A 20964-nucleotide genomic window follows, 5' to 3' on the forward strand; every position below is an offset into this window, starting at 1 on the left:
TATTGAACACAAATTTCAGCTTTCCCTATGGGCGGTTTTAAAATTCTGTAGACTCCTATTTTCATTAAAGGTGAGGGTTAGAAAAAGATTCTGTGTTACTTGTTAAAACGTTTTGGATAAACTGGCTGACAGCTTTTCCTTTTCTTTGGCCAGCTACTCTGGAGGATTGAAATGTGACATTGTGGGCCAGAGCCTATGAGACAGCAAGTGAAGGCGATGTGGTGGGGGTGTGTGGGGGGGAGAGAGACAGGATTTAAGGAAACTGTTCGCACTTTCCCCAGCTGCTGGCATTTTCAGCAAGAAGGGAAAGAATGGGGGAAATGCTTATCTGCCAGACTATGCCTTGGAGGCTATAGAAATACAAGGGCAGAGGGGTCAGGGTTGTGAAGAATGATCTGTTCTTACCGTCTTCCATGCAGCCTCATGTGGTTGTCAAGGACTATTTAGCAAAACGCTGCTATGACATTTATCTCTGCATGTAGTCGTTGTGAAACCTCTGATCTGAGCTTTGGAAAATTGTATGTAAATCTGCCATAAAAAGAATTTTTTTCAGTAGGGAGAAGTGCCTATAGCTGCTGTCATTTTACTTTTTCATTATACTTTGCTGTTTCACTGAGGAACAGGCCATCTGTCTTCAAGGCACTATATAAGGCTCGGACAGTATATAGGATTTGGGTCTAGTAGCTTCAGTAGCAGTGCCACCTAATATGCCTTCAGACTATTTGGAGTATGCTACCTCTCAGCAATTGCTTTATCACAGAATACAAATCTCACCTTAATAGAAGTGAAATGTTCACATTGCCCCATTCATTTTTAACTGACCTATTTTAACATTTATCATTTAGAGTGACTACGCTCCAACTGCAGATTTATGTTGATTTAACCTCCATTGTCGTAAATTTCAGAAGCAAATTGTCCAAAAGTTAGGAAGTCAGAATAGGTATTTGCAGTCATGTAGCAAGTCATGTGAGTGAAGTCTACTGCAAATACCTCGTCGTCGTCTAATCGTTTAGTCATGTCCGACTCTTCGTGACCCCCATGGACCAGAGCACGCCAGGCCCTCCTATCTTCCACTGCCTCCCGGAGTTCTGTCAATTTCATGTTGGTTGCTTCGCAGACAATGTCCACCCATCTCATCCTCTGTCATCCCCTTCTCCTCTTGCCTTCACACTTTCCCAACATCAGGGTCTTTTCCAGGGAGTCTTCTCTTCTCATGAGATGGCCAAAGTACTGGAGCCTCAGCTTCAGGATCTGTCCTTCCAGTGAGCACTCGGGGTTGATTTCCTTTAGAATTGATAGGTTTGTTCTCCTTGCAGTCCAGGGGATTCTCAAGAGCCTCCTCCAGCACCACAATTCAAAGGCGTCAATTCTTCGGCGGTCTGCTTTCTTTATGGTCCAGCTCTCACATCCATACATCACGACAGGAAAAACCATAGCTGTGACTATTCAGACTTTTGTTGGCAAGGTGATGTCTCTGCTTTTTAAGATGCTGTCAAGGTTTGTCATCGCTTTCCTCCCCAGAAGCAGGCGTCTTTTAATTTCGTGGCTGCTGTCTCCATCTGCAGTGATCATGGAGCCCAAGAAAGTAAAATCTGTCACTGCTTCCATATCTTCCCCTTCTATTTGCCAGGAGGTGATGGGACCAGTGGCCATGATCTTAGTTTTTTTGATGTTGAGTTTCAGACCGTTTTTTGCACTCTCCTCTTTCACCCTCATTACAAGGTTCTTTAATTCCTCCTCACTTTCTGCCATCAGAGTGGTATCATCTGCATATCTGAGATTGTTGATATTTCTTCCAGCAATCTTAATTCCGGCTTGGGATTCATCCAGTTCAGCCTTCCGCATGATGTATTCTGCATATGAATTAAATAAGCTGGGGGACAATATACAGCCTTGTCGTACTCCTTTCCCAATTTTGAACCAATCAGTTGTTCCATATCCCGTTCTAACTGTTGCTTCCTGTCCCACGTATAGGTTTTTCAGGAGATAGATAAGGTGGTCAGGCACTCCCATTTCTTTAAGGACTTGCCATAGTTTGCTGTGGTCGACACAGTCAAAGGCTTTTGCATAGTCAATGAAGCAGAAGTAGATATTTTTCTGGAACTCTCTGGCTTTCTCCATAATCCAGCGCATGTTAGCAATTTGGTCTCGAGTTCCTCTGCCCCTTCGGAATCCAGCTTGTACTTCTGGGAGTTCTCGGTCCACATACTGCTGAAGCCTACGTTGGAGGATTTTGAGGATAACCTTGCTAGCATGTGAAATGAGTGCAATTGTACGGTAGTTGGAGCATTCTTTGGCACTGCCTTTCTTTGGGATTGGGATGTAGACCGAACTTTTCCAATCCTCTGGACACTGCTGAGTTTTCCAAACTTGCTGGCATATTGAATGTAGCACCTTAACAGCATCCTCTTTTAAGATTTTAAATAGTTCAACTGGAATGCCATCACCTCCACTGGCCTTGTTGTTAGCCAGGCTTTCTAAGGCCCACTTGACTTCACTCTCCAGGATGTCTGGCTCTAGGTCAGCAACTACATTGTCTGGGTTATCCGGGATATCCAAATCTTCCTGAAATACCTATGCTGACCTAACTTTTGGCACTTTGCTTCTGGAATTTACCCTGATGGAGTTAAACACTGGTGGATTGTCTCCAGCACTTTAGAGCCCACTCCCAGTTGAGCTATGCCAGCCCCCCCCTCAATTATAAGAGTCTGTTGAAGATGCTGCTCTTCTCATTTGAACTTTTCTTTGCCTTGTGCCCTGCCATCTTAATATGTAAACGCTGCACTATTGTGGTTTGATGTTGGATCAATTTGCTGTGTACTGTTTATTTTATGATTTCATTACTGCTTTTGACATCATTTGTTTTGATTTTATTATGCTGTTAACTGCCCAGCATAGTACATTTCATAGGGCAATACATGGAAGGGAGGGAGGGAGGAAGGGAGGGAGGGATGAAAGGAAGGAAGGAAGGAAGGAAGGAAGGAAGGAAGGAAGGAAGGAAGGAAGGAAGGAATTATGTCCGCCCTTCTAGAGAGAGATGCTTAGATTTCTGTGAAGCTCAAAAGGTAGTTCTTTGATTTGAGACTTTTCCTTGATGTTAATGGAAACGTCGAAGATACTGTTGTCTAAACATTTTGTTACACTGCTTGGATGTTTGCTAGCTTGAGATAACTGAAGCTGTTTCTGCAAAAGGTTGTTGTGAATATATTAAACACTGCCCCATGGGGTTTTTTTCCTGGTAAGCCACTCCATACTGTTCTGAAATGTTCCTTAACCTTTAAACCTTTAAAATGGAGGTTAGAGATGCTCTTGTTGACAAATTTACCCTTTTATAAATACCATTCTGCACATTAGCTACAAAATATGCATTTGTTAATGCTCAGAGAGTTATCTTCCTTAAACTGGTACTGAGTTTGATTCTGTCTGGAGTCATTTTTCTCCTTCTCCAGTGGCTTAAGTGGTTTCTCCTGTCCAAAACATCTCTAATAAACGAATGAGCTTGATCAATAACATCTGAAAGCTGCAGCTTTAAAAGTGTAAGAGAGTGTATGATCTATGGTACCTCTTTTGATGGTATCATTGTTGAAGAAAACTCTGGGTCCCTGAGACTTCCCATTTGTTACTTGACATGTTTTTGTGTCTGTTATTGACCATCGTACCCTAGGAGGCCTGGTTTAGGGAATTACCCCACTGTGACCTATAAACTATCCAATTAGGATGAAAGGCAAACGCTTCTGAATTAAAAATGCACATTGATTGTTTCCCAGTCCATTTAGATGGACACTATGTTGTTTTTCTAGCAGATACTTGCTTTGTTTTCTGCCAAGTAGGTTTGGAAATTGCAATAATATCTCCAGTATCTCAAACATTTACTAACTGAAATGTGTTTAAAAACATAATTGGAATGTGTTTGTTGATCCATTTGTATCTGTGGTTTGGAACTCGTTGCCCAAAAATATTAATATCACACAATTGCCTCTGACACTGTCCGATTCTGTTGAAATAAAACTGTTTGGATATTTAAAATACTGGGATTTAAAAGCTCCAGACATTTGTTTGGGAATCAGTGAAAGTTAAGGTGGGAGGGGAAAGAAGTAGGGTTAATACTGGAGATTTGAAGAGTTGCTCCCATTTTATCACTTGATTGGAGTCCTGCTTTGAGCTATTCCTGTTTCATAATTTAATAGAATTTTTCTTATTCGGTAAGCTTTGATTAATCCTTTCAATCCACTATTTCTACACAGGTGCAGCATTGCTCTTGAATTCTCAACAAATCCCAAACTTGGGTGTTACATAACGGGTATCACCAATAGCAGGCCATAATCTTTCCATACAGTGAGGTGAATATCTGTGGTAAAGTTTTGCTTTAAAATGGAGTACTGATCCTTGTCTCAGAACCCTTTTTTATTTTACAAGAAATGAGAGTATTATTCAATACTGAAGTTACATACAAGCTGCTATAAACAGCGTTGGGATAATATGCAAGCTGCCGATCAGTGTAGTGAATGGTTTTAAAATACAAAACAAAAACAACTCTGCTAAAAATATATACAGTGGTTCCTCGCTAGACAGTTACCCTGCATGACAGTTTTTTCGCTTGACATTGACTTTTTGCGATCGCTATAGTGATTCACAAAACAGTGATTCCTATGGGGGAATTTCGCTGGACATTGTTTGGTCCCTGCTTCGCAAACCGATTTTCACTAGATGATTTTGACAGCTCCCTCCGTGCTCATAAAACAGGTGTTTTTGGGACCTAAGCTTTGCAAGACAGCGATTTAAACAGCTGATTGGCACTTCGCAAAGCGGCTTTCCTATGGCCGATCTTCGCTAGACAACAACGATTCTTCCCCATTGGAATGCATTAAACAGGTTTCAATGCATTCCAATGGGGAAATGCTTTTCGCTAGACAATGATTTAGCTAAACAGTGATTTCAGTGGAACGGATTGTCATCATCTAGCGAGGCACCACTGAATACACATTTGGGGGGCTTGTGGAACTGGGGACCCCAGGGATACCGAGGAGCCATCTGTCACCCATGGTTGCATCCCTGTGATAAAGATGTTTAAATAACCACGTTCCATCTCTCCCACCTTTCCTTTTATGAAAGAACCTGAACCGATGTAGCTATATGCGTAAGGGATGCAGAGATGATTTACTCTATCAGCTAATCATCAAAACTACTAAAAGAAAGGATTTTTGCTGACCTGCTAATGTCTTTGGTTATATTTTGGATTGGAGGCGAATTTACATTGCCAGGAATGGAGCTCACAATTTCTAGCAGTCCTAAATTTCTTTGAGTATGACATTTTTAATGGGGAATTTCAGCATTAGCACTCACCCTTTGTTGGAAAGGTCATTACAATGACTATTGGCCTTGAAGGTGTCTTCTAGATCTGGCAAATCACACTATTCCCTTACTGGACTTGCAGCCACCATTTGAATGAAGGACTGTTCTGAGGCATCTGCTGGAGACCAAGCAAAATATATGCTGAACCATTTGTTTTGCATATCAAAACTTCCGTATGGTAGTACTTTTTCCTGATTCAAAAATTGGAAGATTCTGTTTTTGGTATCAGAATAGAATTTCTTGCTCATATGGACCTTGATGATGCTGCAGCAGATGGAGATGTTGCCCCACTAGACAATGGGTCAGTATTCGTTTATTATTAATAGCATTTAAGGAATATCCCTGGTATGAACTGAACAGGGGAACAGCTAGGTAAACCTTTCATGTTTAAAGCAGGGTAGTTGCAGATTTTGGTTCATGGGAATGAATAATTCTACTACATATATACTGCATATATACCATTTTTTCCAACCTAAAAGAACAGAATTTGCATTGCCTCATGTGTTCATATAGGATGAGTATGCTGTAATGATGAGACGGGCTATTGGTCTTGGCTCCTGACTCAGTTTTCTATCCTCTCCTAATTTTTTCCATGTCATCTCAGACAACACAGCCAGTCTGTCCAGTTGGCAGTTGCTCTGAATTTTTGATGGATTAACACTTGAGAATCCCAGTGAATGCCACTGTGATGACAAAAACAACATGTGGGATTTGTATTTTGCTTACAGTGCAAATAAAAGAAACCAGACGCAAAACCAGTTTATAGATTGGTTAGAGTTCCCTTAAGCATGAATGTCACATAATCTGAGGCTACAGAGATACTTCAGAATTCATTCAAGGATCCATTTGAGAAACGAGATAGTGTTGAACTGCTGGATAGCTCAGTGGTTTAGGTACCTGATTGTGGAGCTAGAGGCTGGGAGTTTGATTCTCTCCTGGTGCCTCCCTGACAGGGGCTGAACTCGATGATCCATACCCTTCCAGCTCTGCAGTTCTAATATTAATATTTGTGAGACATAGGGTAGATATGATGGTGGACGGCATTGTGCAGCCTCTGCAAGTAGCACTCCATGTGTGTGGCTCTGATGATCAGCGTTACAGAGTGGAGTGGCTGGAGGGGGAGATTCCTTTGTGGGAAACCTACAGCAAATTTCTCCAGGCAGCCCTTACCTCTTTCTATAGAAAGGTTTACAATGCAGAGTCATGGATAATAAACCGACTCAAGGAACACTGAAAGTGTTGTGGTGGTTATTGTTGTTATATTAAAGTGAATGTGTCCGTTCTACCCATATCTATGTATTTAGAGTCCCAGTCTCAGCAGGGAAAAGCTAAATACCCCACACAAAAAAGGTTTTTTGTTTTGTTTTGTTTTTTGGTCTGTATAGCAGCCAAACAGTCTGTATTAGTGCCCGGCTAGCTCAAATGTGAAAGAATGTTTTTGTTAAGAACCAGACGTTGTGTGAGCTGCGCCCTTCCTTTGCATTTTCCCACGATAGAAGGGAAGGGGTGGAGGGGATCAATTCTTCAGTGGATTTAGTATCTGCTTTCCAAGCATCTGAGAATTCCTGCCAGTGTTAAAGAAAGCCCAGATCTTTCCTTAGTCTTGACAACTTCATCACATGTTATTAAATAAAAGGGCTATTTAAAAACAAAATGAGTGCCCATTTATTGAAGAAGGGAACTAGCAAAGCTGAGTCCTCATGAACAAGCAAAGCTAGAGAGTTTTTACTCTTGATAGCGTGCTACTGGTTTAGTTATTTAGCCATTGTATCTCCCATCCTGTCAACTATGTTTGAAAATATATTTCTTTTCACTATATTTGTATAATTCTTCAGTAGAGAGAAGAAACTGCAGAGAAATACACATTGCTAGATACAGTTCTAGGTTCCTGTGGATTAATCTAATAATTACAGACCTATACATTGGGATGCTTCTCAGCAAATTCTTTTCTTTTTTATGGATAAACCTCATATTTCCCATGGTTGCAGTACTGAATAAAATCAATACTAGTATCTAAGATCTGAAAACTGTTCATCCCCTAGTCCTGACTTCCTCTACCTGATTAATTATACCGGCTGAAGAATCTTTGTTACATGTAATTTATTCTCATGTTGATTTATCTATGATTACAAAGGATTTTAAATTGTCTTTATCCACTGAGAACACTTATCATCCCTAGAACCTATCTGAAATATATCCCCAGACCCCAATCAGTAATCTGTGCATGCCTTTCAGTTCTCCAGGGTTTTGTTAGTGTTGCTTAGCGTAAGATTTGCATAGATTTTATAGAGCAACCAATCAAGATTATGCCTGATACCTTTATTTATTCATACATGTAAGTCACCCAATTCAAAGGTGCAAATTAATAAAATGTTTAATAAAATATAGCATGGGATTACATTAAAAATAAATATAACATTATGTTAACATGTAATAACATGTTATGTAATGTAACAATACAACAATGAAGCCCCCTAGGCAATGAGTAATCCTGGCATTTTTATGTTTGCAGAAGGCCTTTTCCTGCACTCCTCTAGAATAGCCTGGAACTTATTCTTGAGATGTGGGCCCAGCATTTGTTGCCTCCCACCTCTTGCTATTTGGGAGTCTACGTCCCTGCTTCCCTGGGCTGGTGGCTCAACCTCTATCCTCTGAGGACTCTTATCCTTCACAGTAAGAAAGTCACTTGCCACCACAGTACTGACTTCATTTGCCAGAAGCAGTCTTCAGGTGGCTGAACGTGCTACTCTTGGAAAGGAGGCCCAAGTCCTACCCATGCTTGAGCACCTTCTTTTCCGACTCCTCTCAGTAGAAGTTGCAGCAGTGGGGGCAGGCAGCATTCCTGCAGCATTTCCCAAGTAGCGGCTACTTCTACCACACTCAGATTTCATTCTGCCTGCACATTCTACCCAGAGAACAACAGTACAGTGGTGCCTCGCTTAGCGATTGCTTCATTTAACGATGAAATCGCTTAGCGATGACTTTTTCGGAACGATCTTGCGCTCCGCTTAACGATGGTTCCTATGGGCGATTTTCGCATAGCGATGTTTGGGACCATGCTTTGCATAGCGATGACAGTTTGGGTCCCCCTGTTTCGCTTAACGATGGTTTTGACAGCCTCATGTTGGCTGTTTTTTAAATGTTTAAAAATATTTAGAATGCTTGAAATTATAAGTGCACTTAATAAACCCTTTGTTAAACTAATTTGACTTTGTTCCGACTCTTTAAATGTGTTGTAATTCCCCCCCCCCCATTGAGATGCATTGAATGGGTTTCAGTGCATTTCAATTGGGAAACCGTGTTTCACTTAGCGATGTTTCCTATGGCGATTTTCGCTTAAGGACGGCAATCCGTTCCCATTGGAACGGATTATCCGGTTTTCAGTGTATTTCTATGGGAAACCGTGTTTTGTTTAGCGATGAAATCGCTTAGCGATTTTTTGGGAACCAATTATCATCGTTAAGCAAGGCATCACTGTATCTGATTTTGCTGCACCAGAACATAAAATCTTCCAATGAAAATCACACATGCACACTGAGACATATCATCTATTAACTTAATCTATATACAACAAAATCTTATTCCCCTCTCTGATACACCCCAAAATGCCTAAACCTAATATAGTATTTTCTATCCTATGGGGATGTGGTGGCGCTGCAGATTAAACTGCAGAAGCCTGTATGCTTCAAGGTCAGAAGACCAGCAGTCGTAAGAACAAATCCACGCGACGGAGTGAGCTCCCGTCACTTATCACAGCTCCTGCCAAACTAGCAGTTTGAATGCATGCAAATGCAAGTAGATAAATAGGTACCACCACGGTGGGAAGGTAATGGCATTCCATGTCTAGTCGTGCTGGCCACGTGAGCACGAAAACTGTCTTCAGACAATACATTGGCTCTATGGCTTGGAGACGGGGATGAGCACCGCACCCTAGTGAGACACGACTGGACTAAATGTCACGGGGAACCCTTACCTTTACTAATATAATATTTCCCTGTTGATATGTAACATATTAATTCATGATTCTTCTAATCTAAATCTTATTACTTGGTATATTAATATTATACAATGAGATGTAGAGAATGTAAATGGAAGTTGAGGGTTCAGAGGAGGACTCAGAGAAAACTGCTCTACTGCAGGCTTGCACCAGAGCATATCCTAACAGAAAATGTTCTGGGGATTTATAAGCACCTATGCCCACTTTTGATACCACTCTGATGGCAGAAAGTGAGGAGGAATTAGAGGACTTCTTAATGAGGGTGAAAGAGGAGAGCACCAAAAATGTCTGAAGCCCAACATCCAAAAAACTAAGATCATGGCTGATCCCATCACCTCCTGGCAAATAGAAGGGGAAGATATGGAGGCAGTGACAGATTTTACCTTCTTGGGCTCCATGATCACTGCAGATGGTGACAGCAGCCATGAAATTAAAAGACTCCTGCTTCTTGGGAGGAAAGCGATGACAAACCTAGACAGCATCTTAAAAAGCAGAGACATCACCTTGCTGATAAAGGTCTGCATAGTCAAAGCTATGGTTTTTCCAGTAGCTATTTTCATTTTCATTTTGGATTTTCCTTTTTTCTTTCTTTTCAGTTTTACCTTCTGCAGAAAAAAACTTGTGAGCTATTATTAGTTATTTTTACAAGAGTGGATTGTTGACTGTGCTATTTCTATAACACTAAATACTATTCTCGTGATGAAATACAGTAAAGGTTTCTAATAAGACCAAATTTGGTATTGCTGGCAATACACTTTCAATTTATTTTGCCTTGTTCTGGCCTTTCTTGTTGAATCCTGCTTAATTCTCAAGTGGTAAGAATCATTTCTACAAAACAAGAGAGAACTGGGGAGTTAGTGTCTTTGTAAATTTTTGTTCTTTTAAAAATGGAGCATTTTTGAAGCAACAGTTCTTCTGAAACAAGGCAGCATGATTGCTGATACTGTGTTGGATTATGGAGTCTAAAATTCATACAAAAGAAAAACACGAAAAAGTTTTTTAAAAAGTTAAAAAATAGTATTAACAGCATCCAGGGGATAAGTTATTGAAGACACCTTTGTATACAGTGGGGTCTCGACTTACGAACTTAATCCGTATTGGAAGGCAGTTCTCAGGTCGAAAAGTTCTTAAGTCGAATCTGCATTTCCCATAGGAATGGATTGAAAACCATTTAATCCGTATCTGCTCTTTTCGTCCATAGAAACTAATGGGAAGCTGCTATTCCGCCTTCTGCCACTAGAGGGGGATATTTTTTCCTTTTTTCCTTTTAACCTAAGATGACTTAGCTTTTAAAAAAAAGGAAAAAAGAGTTCGTAACTCGAATCTAAGTTCGTAAGTCGAGCCCATATATTCCTATGAGAGCAGTTCGTAAGTTGAAACGTTCGTATGTCGAGCTGTTCGTAAGTCGAGACCCCACTGTAATTTGGTTTTATGTTATAAACTCTGGGTTTTCTTAGCTTGATTTATCTCCTTTCAAATTCAGACTATTTACATATTTGTTTATTAATTTAACTGAACTTAGATTCAAGGTAGCTCAGAACAAGGCTAAAAATAAAACACCAAAGTTATAAAGTTAAAATAAAATTAAACACATGCTTCTTTTTCTTTTGTAAGAGACAGACAAAGGCACATACATAGAATGCTGTCCTCAAAACTTAACCTGCAGGTAAATTAGCCATTGCCTGCGGGAAGAAATATCAACAACCTCAGATATGCAAATGATACCACTCTGATGGCAGAAAGTGAGGAGGACTTAAAGAACCTCTTAATGAGGGTAAAAGAGGAGAGTGCAAAAAATGGTCTGAAGCCCAACATCCAAAAAACTAAGATCATGGCCACTGGTTCCATCACTTCCTGGCAAATAGAAGGGGAGGATATGGAGGCAGTGACAGATTTTACCTTCTTGGGCTACATGATCACTGCAGATGGCGACAACAGCCATGAAATTAAAAGACTCCTGCTTCTTGGGAGGAAAGCACTGACAAACCTAGACAACATCTTTAAAAGTAGAGACATCACCTTGCCGACAAAGGTCTGCATAGTCAAAGCTATGGTTTTTCCTGTCGTGATGTATGGAGGTGAGAGCTGGATCATAAAAAAGGCTGACCGCGAAAGACTCTTGAGAGTCCCCTGGATCATAAGGAGATCAGAACTATCCATTTTGAAGGAAATCAACCCTGAGTGCTCACTGGAAGGACAGATCCTGAAGCTGAAGCTTCAATACTTCGGCCATCTCATGAGAAGAGAAGACTCCCTGGAAAAGACCCTGATGTTGGGAAAGAGTGAAGGCAAGAGGATTGGAGAGTGTCATTGAAGCTACCAGCATGAATTTGACTAAACTTCGGGAGGCAATGGAAGACAGGAGGGCCTGGTGTGCTCTGGTCCATGGGGTCACGAAGAGTCGGACCCAACTTAATGACTAAACAACAACAACAATGAGCCTCACTATGAACTTCTCAAAATATTTACCTGTATTGTATGGAGAACAGAGTAAGCCAGTGTGGACAGTTTTCAGTAGTAAAAAGTGGGATGGAAGCTTGTTTAGTGCATCTCTTGTGTATATCCCAGCCTTAAAAAAAATATAACCAATACAGTGGTGCCCCGCTATATGCTTACCCCGCATGACGTCAAAATCGCTTCCCGATGAGTTTTTTGCTATCACTGTTGCGACTGCAAAACGATGGTTCCTATGGGGAAATCCGCATTACAGTTGACAGTTGGTCAAGATGGCGGCGCAAGTATTTGCAGCGGCTAGGCATTCCAGAGATCGGTCCTTATTATGGACTCTACGTGCTCAGGCACAAGTAACTTACAGTCGACAAGAATTATTATCTATTGGCAGAGACTGTTGCAACTTTGAATCGAGGGTCTCAACTTACAACATCCCAGCTGAGCTTTTAAGACGGCCTGCATATCGGGGGGTTACTCCCCCTGCTCTCCCTGTCAGGAAGAAAAGAACACGGAGAAAACGCAAGCAGAAAAGAGGTTGCAGGGCTGGTCTACGAGTGAGGTTAGGCAAAAATCCTCACAAGCCTGCATTGCCAAGTCTTTTTGTCTCAAATGTTAGATCTCTACCCAACAAGATTGAGGAGTTGGAACTTACTATCTCCCTACAGAAAAATATTCGAGACTGTTGCGTTATGATCTTTACAGAGACATGGCTTGATTCTTCCATCCCAGGGGAGGTAATTGAACTACAAGGACGCAGAGTACATCGAGCAGACAGGTCTATTGAATCTGGGAAGAGCAGAGGTGGAGGGGTTTGTGTTTACACAAACGATAATTGGAGCACAGATGTTAAAATAATGGACATTCACTGTTCTCCTGATTTGGAGTATTTGGCAGTGAAATGCCGCCCCTTTTACCTGCCTCGTGAGTTTAATGTTGTTATAATAACAGCAATATATATACCTCCTGATGCTAACACAACCACAGCTTTGAGTTGTTTGTTAACTGCTATCAGCAAACAGCAGCAGGCCTACCCAGATGGAGTGCTGGTGGTAGCAGGTGATTTCAATCAAGCCAATTTAAAGACCGTCCTCCCTAACTTTTATCAGTATGTGGACTGTCCCACTAGAGGGGAAAATACCTTGGATCAGGTATATTGTAACATCATGCATGGATATAAGACGAAGCCATTGCCTAGCTTGGGACAGTCAGATCATATATCTCTTTTTTTGATTCCATCGTACAGACCCCTTGTTAAAAGAATCAGACCATCAATTAGAGAAATACAAGTGTGGCCAGTGGATGCAACTGAGCAACTTCAAGATTGCTTTAGGAGCACTGATTGGACACTGTTTGAGGAGGACAATGTTGATACTTATGCCTCGACAGTACTGTTTTATATCAAAAGCTGCATCGATGTTATTGCTACTACAAGACAAGTACGAGTGTTTTCTAACAACAAGCCTTGGCTAAATAGAGAAGTGCGCCTTTTATTAAAAGCCAGAAATACTGCTTTTCATTCTGGTGATGAACTACAGTATAGAGAGGCCAGAGCTAAACTGAAAAGGGGCATTAGGGATGCCAAAGCTATGTACAGCCAGAGAATTGAACAACACCTTGAAAGTTCTGACACTCGCAGAGTGTGGCACGGCCTACGACAAATCACTGGTCAGAGTAACAAAAACAGTCTGTGTAGCAGCAGTGATTTTTTGGCTGAGCAGTTAAATCAATTTTTCAGCCGTTTTGAGGTGGAAACAGGAACAACCATTATTCCAGCACCTACTGTCCATAATACATCACTAGAATCTACCATCGACAGACAACCACTAGTACTGCAGATTTCAGATGTGAGACGCGCTTTCCAGAATATTAATATTCGAAAGGCAGCTGGACCAGATGGAATCATGGGACGAGTTGTTAGGGGCTGTGCTGCAGAATTAGCTGGAGTTTTTACGGATATTTTCAATCTATCCTTGTTGCAGTGTTCTGTCCCCACTTGCCTGAAGACATCTATTATAGTGCCAGTCCCGAAGCAGTCAGCTGTGGTATCTCCCAATGATTATAGACCAGTAGCTTTAACATCTGTTATTATGAAATGTTTTGAGAGATTGGTGCTGGATTACATTAAGGCTAGTCTTCCACCTTCTTTGGATCCATGGCAATTTGCATACAGGAGAAATAGATCTACTGATGATGCTGTGTCCATCGTACTCCATACTGTATTGAGCCACTTAGAACAACAGGGAACTTATGCAAGGCTGTTGTTTGTGGATTATAGCTCTGCTTTTAACACCATTCTACCAAATAGGTTGTTTTTAAAAATGATCAACCTGGGATTACCTCAGGAGATCTGCATGTGGATAAAGGATTTTCTGACAGATAGGCCACAGTCAGTAAGGATGGGATCCCACCATTCTTCTACCCTGGTACTAAGTACAGGAGCTCCCCAGGGCTGCGTGCTGAGTCCCTTCCTCTATTCCCTGTACACACATGATTGCACCCCACTATATAACACCAATGCAATTATTAAATTTGCGGATGATACGACAGTGGTGGGGCTCATAAATAAGAACAATGAGTCTGCTTATAGAAAGGAAGTACAAAGATTGATACTATGGTGTAAAGAAAATCATCTCACACTTAACATCAAAAAAACTAAAGAACTCATAATTGATTTTAGGAGGAAGAGAAATGTACATTTACCACTGTACATAAACGGTGAGGAAGTGGAGAGAGTTGGTAGTTTTAAATTTCTGGGCACTTACATCTCAGAGGACCTCTCATGGACTATAAATGCCAACATGCTGATAAAGAAGGCACAGAAGAGGCTGTATTTCCTGAGAATGCTCGGGAAGTTAAATTTATCACAGCATTTGCTTCTGTCCTACTACCGTAGCACCATTGAGAGTGTCCTAACTTATGGCATTCTGGCATGGTTTGGGAGTAGCTCTGTAGCGGACAAAAAAGCTCTACAGAGAACCATTAAAATTGCCCAGAATATCATCGGGCTCCAGCTACCAACCCTGGATGACATCTTCACATCCCGCTGTCTGAGGAAGTCACACAGCATCCTGAGAGACTCTTCCCATCCTGCTTATAACTTTTTTGAACTGTTACCGTCTGGCAGAAGATATAGAACAATTAAGACTCGGACCACACGTTTTCTAAATAGTTTTTATCCTAGAGCTATAATTGCAATTAATAATGAGCTTAAAGACCACCAGTAGTGAATAATTAGTTGGACTGTGTTACTTGGACTGAGGTGTAGATGTTTGTATTTTTAGTGGGGGATTTCTAGTGGGTGGGGAGTGTTTGGGGAATGTTATGTGTGTGCATGTGTCTGGTCTCTGGGTGTCTGTGAATTTCGTTGTATGATATACTGTGTATATACTTACAATGACAATAAATTATATTATTATTATTATTATTATTATTATTATTATTATTATTACGTTGATTAGGAGCCTGCTTCGCAAACCGTTTGTTCACTATACAGTGTTTTTTCCGGCTCCGCAAAATGGCTTCTCTCCCTTCTCAAAATGGCTGCTTTCCGGAGGGAAGCTTCGCATTACAATGATTTCGAACAGCTGATCGGCGGTTCTCTATGGGCAGTCTTCACTGGACAATGAGGTATTTCCCTACTGGAATGCATTGACCAGTTTTCAATGCATTCCAATAGGGTTTTTTTTTTTTCACTTGACGACGATATCGCGATTTTCCTGGAACGGATTATTGTCATCAAGCGGGGCACCACTGTATGTCACATATAAAAATTGTCATTGCAAATATGTAGCATTCGAGACCTAACATGAGTTTTGTAAAAATACATTGGAGGAAAAGAGATCTCTTTGTAGAAAAGTGGTATCAGTATATGGTTGTACTTTGCACCTTTCATTCAAAACTCCTCAGTTACATTTGTTGCTTTGACAAAAGTTATAAGGGATTTGTTTCTGTTGTATTTTTTCTTCGATAACTTTTCATAATTTGCCTGAAATCTTCTGTATTTTGTATAATAATTTCTTCGTGAGTGATACTTGATATATTTGTGGTATATGTGGCATCCTATTCCTTAGCAATCCAACTGGGCATTTGGGAACTGGAAACCAAGCCCTATGAGGAAAGACTGAAACAACTGAGCATGTTTAGCCTTTAAAAAAAAGAAGACGCCATCCTAGAGTGCAGGACATGTAATAATGGGCTCAAGCTACAGGAAGCCAAATTTAGGCTGAATATCAGGAAAACCTCTTAACTATTAGAGCAGTATGACAGTGGAACTGATTACCTCAGGAGGTGGTGAGTGCTCCAATGCTGGAGGCATTCAAGATGAATTTAAACAAACACCTGGCAGGTATCTTTAAATTTTGATTCCTGCATTGAGCAAGGGGGTGGACTCAATGGCCTTCTTAACTAAAATATACAACTTGTCCTTAAAACAGCCACAGTGCCAGAAGACTGGAGGATAACATATGTCACGCCAATGCGCAATTTTCTCAATGGAGAGAGGTGAAGAATAGTGTGTCCCAGGGATCTGTCCTGAGACTGGTGCTTTTCAACCTGTTCATAAATGACCTGGAGACAGGGATAAGCAGTGATGTGGCTAAGTTTGCAGATGACACAAAACTTTTCCGGGTGGTGAAGATCAGAAGGGATTGTGAAGAGCTCCAGAAGGATCTCTCCAAACTGGGAGAATGGATGCCAAGATGGCAAATGCATTTCAATATAAGAATATGTAAAATAATGCACAATGGGGCAAAAATTAAAAACTTTATCAGCTAATGAGTTCTGGGTTGTTTATGATGGATGAGGAAAGAGGTCTTGGTGTGTCGATGGACAGCTCCATGTAAATGTCAACCCATTGTGTGACAGCAGTGAAGAAGGCCAGTTCCATGCTAGGTATCATTAAAAAGGGGATTGAAAATAAAACAGCCAACCTTATAATGCCATTGTACAAAACGCTGGTAAGGTTGCAGATTGAGTATAGTTCTGGTCACTGCACCTCAAAAAAAGACATTTTGGAACTGGAAAAAATGCAGAAGAGAGTGACTAAAATGATCACTGGGCTGGGGCACCTCCCTTATGAGGAAAGGCTACAGCATTTGAGGCTGTTTAGTCTAGAGAAAAGGTGCCTGAGGGGGGACATTGAGACGTATAAAATTATGCAGGGGATGGATCAAGTGGATAGAGGGAAGCTCTTTCCTCTCTCACGCAATACTAGAACCGGGGACATCCACTCCAATTGAGTGTTAGGAGATTAAGAACAGACAAAAGAAATCTTTCTTTACTCAGTGTGTTGTTGGTCTGTGGAACTGCTTGCCACAGGATGTGGTGATGGCATCTGGCCTAGATGCCTTTAAAAGGGGATTGGACAGATTTTTTTGAAGGAAAAGTAAATCGCAGGTTAGAAGCCATGATGGGGATATACAATCTCCAGGCTTAGAAGGTACTGCCAAATGCCAGATGCACAGGAGTGGTATCAGGAGACAGGTATCTAGTTGTCTCGTGTGCTCCCAGAGCCATCTGGTGGGGCCACTGTGAGATCTAGGAAGCTGGACTTGATGGACCCTTGGCCTGATCCAACAGGGCTCTTCTTATGCTCTTATGTTCTTATGATGGCCTTTTAGGCCCTTTCCAACTCAATTATTCTATGAGTGTATAATTCTATGATTCTGTTAGTTGCTCAGGTGGCTTGCAGTTTGTGAAGTAGTGGATACATAAGTATGTGGTTGCATGGCAGGATTTAATATAGGATGAACTGAATTATTTGGCAAAGTTTGCTGGAAAATATCTCTGCTATGCTCACATACCTTTGGGGTGTATATTTTATTTCTCTTCAATTTAAATAGATTTTCTCCCATTTAAAGACAGTTGGGATTTTGCAATATTACAGAGCATGATATCTGAACTACTCTTTGAATCTTTTTTGAAAAGGGTAGTCAGCGTACATGTGAGATTTGTCATCAGCTGGCAACAGGAAAATAAAATTAAGTTGCAGCTGTTAGCACTTACTGTGCTTCTTGAATAAACAAAATAGTTGAGATACCTAGTGCTCTTAGTTCCAATCATGCTTTATGGGAACATAAATCTGCAGCTATAGAAAACCCATCTTAAAGATGGATATAGACGAGATACTTGTTCCATTGTTGGAACTTCTTTGCTTTTTTTATTTTTCATTCCTGAAAGTTTTCACATTCTCATAAGGTTCAAGAAAATGGAAAGAGAAATGTTCCTCAGGGATGAGTAGAAGTTTGATGGCTTAGTGGTTTTGGATTAGATAAGGAAAAGTTTCCAACGCCCTGTGGTTTAACACTCCTAATGTAGGCTGTTGAATTAAAAAAAGTTTGAGTAAAACAGGAGTAGTTGTGAAAAGATTTGTCTTAGAGCTCCAGTTCTGGACAGAAAACAAATTCCCAGATGAAGCATGTGCTGAATGATGCTTTGTTCGTATATAGCACGGCACCTGTTTGGTTAGCTTACAGACAATTTAGCACTCCTTGTTCCACAGTTGTGCGTTTGTACCTAAGCCACTCTTTTGCACTCACATCCGGTTGATAAAGCCCAGGATTAAGCGAATACCGAAAGCATAAGGCATCTTCTCAGCTATGGTGCATCTTCCTTGCTTTTGTATTGAAAAGAGAACTTGTTGGCTGAAGAATTTTGGAAACTGGTTTAGATGAAGGATAGCACCATATCTTAGAGCTACCATATCTGAAATCAGGATAAGTATGATGATGTCCAATAGACATGGAGGATTCATCTTCATCTACAAAGATGACCCCTGCTAGCCCAATTAACATCTGCCCCCAGAACCCACCAGCCCCCAGAACCCAATAGCATGCATCATCAACAGTGGGCCAATCATGGCCGTACCCTGGCTTCCACAGCCCCGCCTCTCTGCTTGGCCAGCCACTCTGGCAAGGGGGTGGGATGATGAATGTCCCTGCTCAGCTGCTTAGCGGCTGGCCGAGCAGGGAGATGGGGCTGTGCCAACTGGGTTACTGCCACAATTGATGTGCTGCTGATGACGCCAGCTGTGTGTGCTGTGCACCACACAGTTGGTGGTCCAGTAGGTTCTGGAGGCTGGTGTTAACCGGCTAGCCACCTGTGCTAGCAGGATTTGTCTTTGTTGACAAAGATGAATCCCCCATGTCTAAAGTCCAACCTCCAGTAGCATTGTTAGCTGTGCACTTTCTTGCAGGGGTAGGAAAAGAGTGTTCTGTTACATCTAAATCTGTGATTTAGTTTATCTTATATAGTGATTGTGAGGGTGAAAGGTGGGATGTGTCATGTTTGTGACTTTGAAGTGTTTGGATAAATAAACCTTCAGATATAAATGTTAAATCATGAAGTGCTAATATGTCCTTGGGACTGCCTTTGTTTTCACCGCTAAAATGAGTTCTTGTCCTCCTGGCCTTCGGAAATATAGGAGATCAAATAGTGCCTTTTGTGGAAGCAATTCCTGGCATCACCTTATCTATGCTGATTTGTACTTTACTTCATAAGGTACAATTGACAGACCATGGTACTGATTTTGCTTTCTCCTTCATGTTATCCAAGCAGATAATCTAACGGACGCCTTGAAGAAGCTGAAGATAACAGCTGTTGACAGCACAGCTGATAACTTGGAGGGGTGCTTGGACTGTCTGCTTCAAGCGCTGGCTCAAAACAGTAAGTTTTATTGTTCCCTTCAATTTCATACCATATGATTCAATCAATAAATGATTACAGAAGTAATGAGTGTATCAAATGGAGTAAAATCATAACTGGATCTGGTGGGATAGCTGTTTGATCTGAACAGAAGTAGTGTGATAGACTTTAGAGCTTTTATTAAAAAAGAATAGCAACAACCTAAAATCCAGATACGTATTAACAACAGTCAGACGAAACACACGGGCTCATAGAAAATGCTGCTCTTTTCCCAGGTGACCACAGAGAAAATTAAATTCATTTCCCCCTTTCCTTCTTTCAAATTAGCGTTTCATTATTGAATTGAAAAACCATAACTCTGTCCAGCTGGCAGAATAGTTTTATGGCACATAGAAAAGATGAGAGAATGCAAGAGATGGGGATTACAGTTGGCTGTCATCAGTCAGTCTGTCTTCCATTTCTCTCTCAGACTTCATGAGTTTTGTTCCTTTGTGGAAATCCATTTTTATGTTTCATTGCTCGGATGCAGGGGTAGGATGTATGAGTTCCAGAAAACGTAGGCAGAATCCTAAGAAAATAGAGACTGGATTTTGTGTTGTTGTTTAGTTGTTAAGTCTTGTCTGACTTTTCGTGACCCCATGGACCAGAGCATGTCAGGTCCTCCTGTCTTTGGGTCAAATTCATGTTGGTCGCTTCAGTGACACTGTCCAACCATCTTGTCTTCTGTCATCCCCTTCTCCTCTTGCGCTCGCTTTCCCAACATCAGGGTCTTTTCCAGGGAGTCTTCTTTTCTCATGAGATGGCCAAAGTATTGGAGCCTCAGCTTCAGGATCTGTCCTTCCAGTGAACACTCAGGGTTGATTTCCTTCAAAATGGATAGGTTTGTTCTCCTTGCAGTCCAGGGGACTCTCAAGAGTCTCCTCCAGCACCATTTTGTAAGTAGTTCTGAATTATGGGAATTAGGAAGTTTGCCTGTTCCAGGAAGGTTGCACTCCTCCATTAATGCCAGACATACAGTTTAATGGTACTCCTAAATCAGCCCTGGTCACTAGAAGTCCAATTGGCTTTTGTGATAAAGAAGATCCTTTAGTAGCTTAGTTACCAACAATGCCCTCTTCTGGACAAAGATAGCCTGACCAGGGAACACCTGTCTTTATATTGCTGGGGGTACCCTTATCTGAGTTCTAGAAGCTGGAACTGGAGTGCAGAGTGGCCAGAGTACTGAACGGGGCACCTGCCCATTTACACAATCACCAGCAGTGATTTACACAATCACCATCAGTTGCAGTGGCTGCCTGTTAACTACTAAAGCAAGTTGAAGATCTTGTCGATGACATGTAATTCTCTAGACGACCTAATGAATCTTCTTCCTTGTTAGAGATGAATGTGATCATTAACATCATTGGAAAAAAATATTAATGTTTGTACTGTGATGTACAGATTCCCTTCCTAACAGCAACACAGAATTGGGTCTTCTGCACGGTGTCACACCAACCATTCCTGGTTTTCAGGAGATGCCACCA

General features: G+C 41.2%; 1 protein-coding gene across 9 annotated transcripts in view; it reads left to right on the forward strand.

Annotated features, from left to right (window-relative positions):
* Positions 1-20964, forward strand: part of RAP1GDS1 (Rap1 GTPase-GDP dissociation stimulator 1) — a 108397-nt gene that overhangs the window by 18298 nt on the left and 69135 nt on the right. For 5 of the 9 annotated variants that reach the window (XM_020802915.3, XM_020802919.3, XM_078394605.1 and 2 more), the window contains exon 2: positions 19352-19462. In XM_020802915.3, the coding sequence (XP_020658574.1) occupies positions 19352-19462 (111 nt within the window). The remainder of the gene's footprint in view (positions 1-19351; positions 19463-20964) is intronic. The other 4 variants (XM_078394603.1, XM_073001900.2, XM_078394604.1 and 1 more) reach the window with 1 other exon arrangement.

This window comes from Pogona vitticeps, chromosome 5 (genome assembly GCF_051106095.1).
Source record: "Pogona vitticeps strain Pit_001003342236 chromosome 5, PviZW2.1, whole genome shotgun sequence".
NCBI lineage: Eukaryota > Metazoa > Chordata > Lepidosauria > Squamata > Agamidae > Pogona > Pogona vitticeps.